Here is a 1,435-nt window from a genome sequence, read left to right on the forward strand (position 1 = left end):
GGGGTGCGGTGGGGGTTTGGGGAGGTTTTGTTTTAAGTATAGGATCAATGTCAACTTTAAAAGTTGGATCCCTAGGCCCCCTCACCAGCAATCTTTTATCTGAGAGCAGTGCAAGGGGGGGGCAGACCGTGGGAGCTGGCTGATCCTGCTTTAGGAGCTCTGGGCAGGACGTGGGCTGAGGTTTAGAGGAATCGGCTTCGACTGTGATTCAGGCAGGCTCCTTTGGTAACTCGAGGTAAATCGGTCACTTTACCTGCTTCTGGGGTCTGTAGGAAGAGGTTCAGCGATACGTCTCTCTGTGCAGATGCTATCTTTAAGGATTTAAAGCCCCTTAAGTGTTACTGTAGTAACACGAAGTAAATCCCATGTTTGCCATGCACAAAGGTACCAATGCCTAGCAGTTTTAGAAGGAGGCGTCTGCCCCCTCGGACACTGCTCCGAGCCCTGGGCTGGCTCCGAGGGGCTTCAGTTTGCCTCCCCCCATGTCAGAGCAGCGACTCTGGACGCCCTTTCCCGAGGTGCAGCCTTCCCCCTTGCTCCTCGTGCATCCCCTTCCGCACGCGTTCCGGGGCTCTCGACTGCACCGTGCCGGGAAGGGCTCTGGTCTCTTGTGTTGTGCCTGGGCTTAGACTTAATTACAGAGAGCTAAGCCTTGGCCAGGAGTGATTCTTCACAAGGAGCGGTTTTTCCCTCCCCAGAGCTACATAAGCCATTTCCCAGGGCGCTGCTGGACCCGTGCGTGCCCCCGTGCACGCGATGTTGTGGTCCTCCTGGCACGTGCTACCTCTTGGCAGCACAAGCAGGTAAAAGCTGCCCAGAGAGGCAGGCCGGCTGGGCTTCGCGCAGGTGCCGGCACTCCGGGTATCTACGTGAAAGGAATCAAGTCCTGAGTCTTGGCAGAAAACCCTAAAACAACAACAACAACAACAAAAAAACAGGGAAAGAAAACCCCAAAGCCTTGAACTAAGGAACGGCAGTGATAAACAGCCTTTATATTCCTGGGGGCTGGCCTATCAGCTTTTATTGCCCCCTTTTTTTTTTTTTTTTTAGCAATGCAAATCCAATCCATTTTTTAGAGCCTCACCTCTACCTCTTCACACAGGTCAAGGGGAGCCTGCCAGCCTTTCAGCGGGACAAGCGAGGTGCTCCTCGAGGGTCCTCGTCCCCGCATCAGGACCCCTCAGAGACCTGAGCGGGCAGCCTGCATCTCCAGTTTCTCAAGCCCTCTGCTCCGCAGCATCTCCTCGCCCGTGCCCACGGGACCAGGCTCTGCTGCTTTGCTCCAGCTCCACTCATGGCCGCTGCCGAGCGTGGTCACCCCCCTATGAAGGAGGCGATGGTGGACATCGACACCAAGACCAAGCCCTCGCAGCCTCACTGGTACGAGCGCTATGTCCAGCCCTGCGTGGCCGAGCTGCTGGGCAGCGCGCTCTTC

General features: G+C 56.2%; 1 protein-coding gene across 1 annotated transcript in view; it reads left to right on the forward strand.

The window, feature by feature from the left end:
• Positions 1-1,237: 1,237 nt before the first annotated feature.
• Positions 1,238-1,435, forward strand: part of AQP8 (aquaporin 8) — a gene marked incomplete at its 5' end in the record, with an annotated part of 4,962 nt that continues 4,764 nt past the window's right edge. The window contains 2 exon segments of the mRNA XM_009579869.1: positions 1,238-1,362; positions 1,364-1,434. Of these exon segments, the coding sequence (XP_009578164.1) occupies positions 1,238-1,362; positions 1,364-1,434 (196 nt within the window).

The sequence above is a fragment of the Fulmarus glacialis genome, unplaced genomic scaffold, assembly GCF_000690835.1.
Source record: "Fulmarus glacialis isolate BGI_N327 unplaced genomic scaffold, ASM69083v1 scaffold29036, whole genome shotgun sequence".
Taxonomy (NCBI): Eukaryota; Metazoa; Chordata; class Aves; order Procellariiformes; family Procellariidae; genus Fulmarus; species Fulmarus glacialis.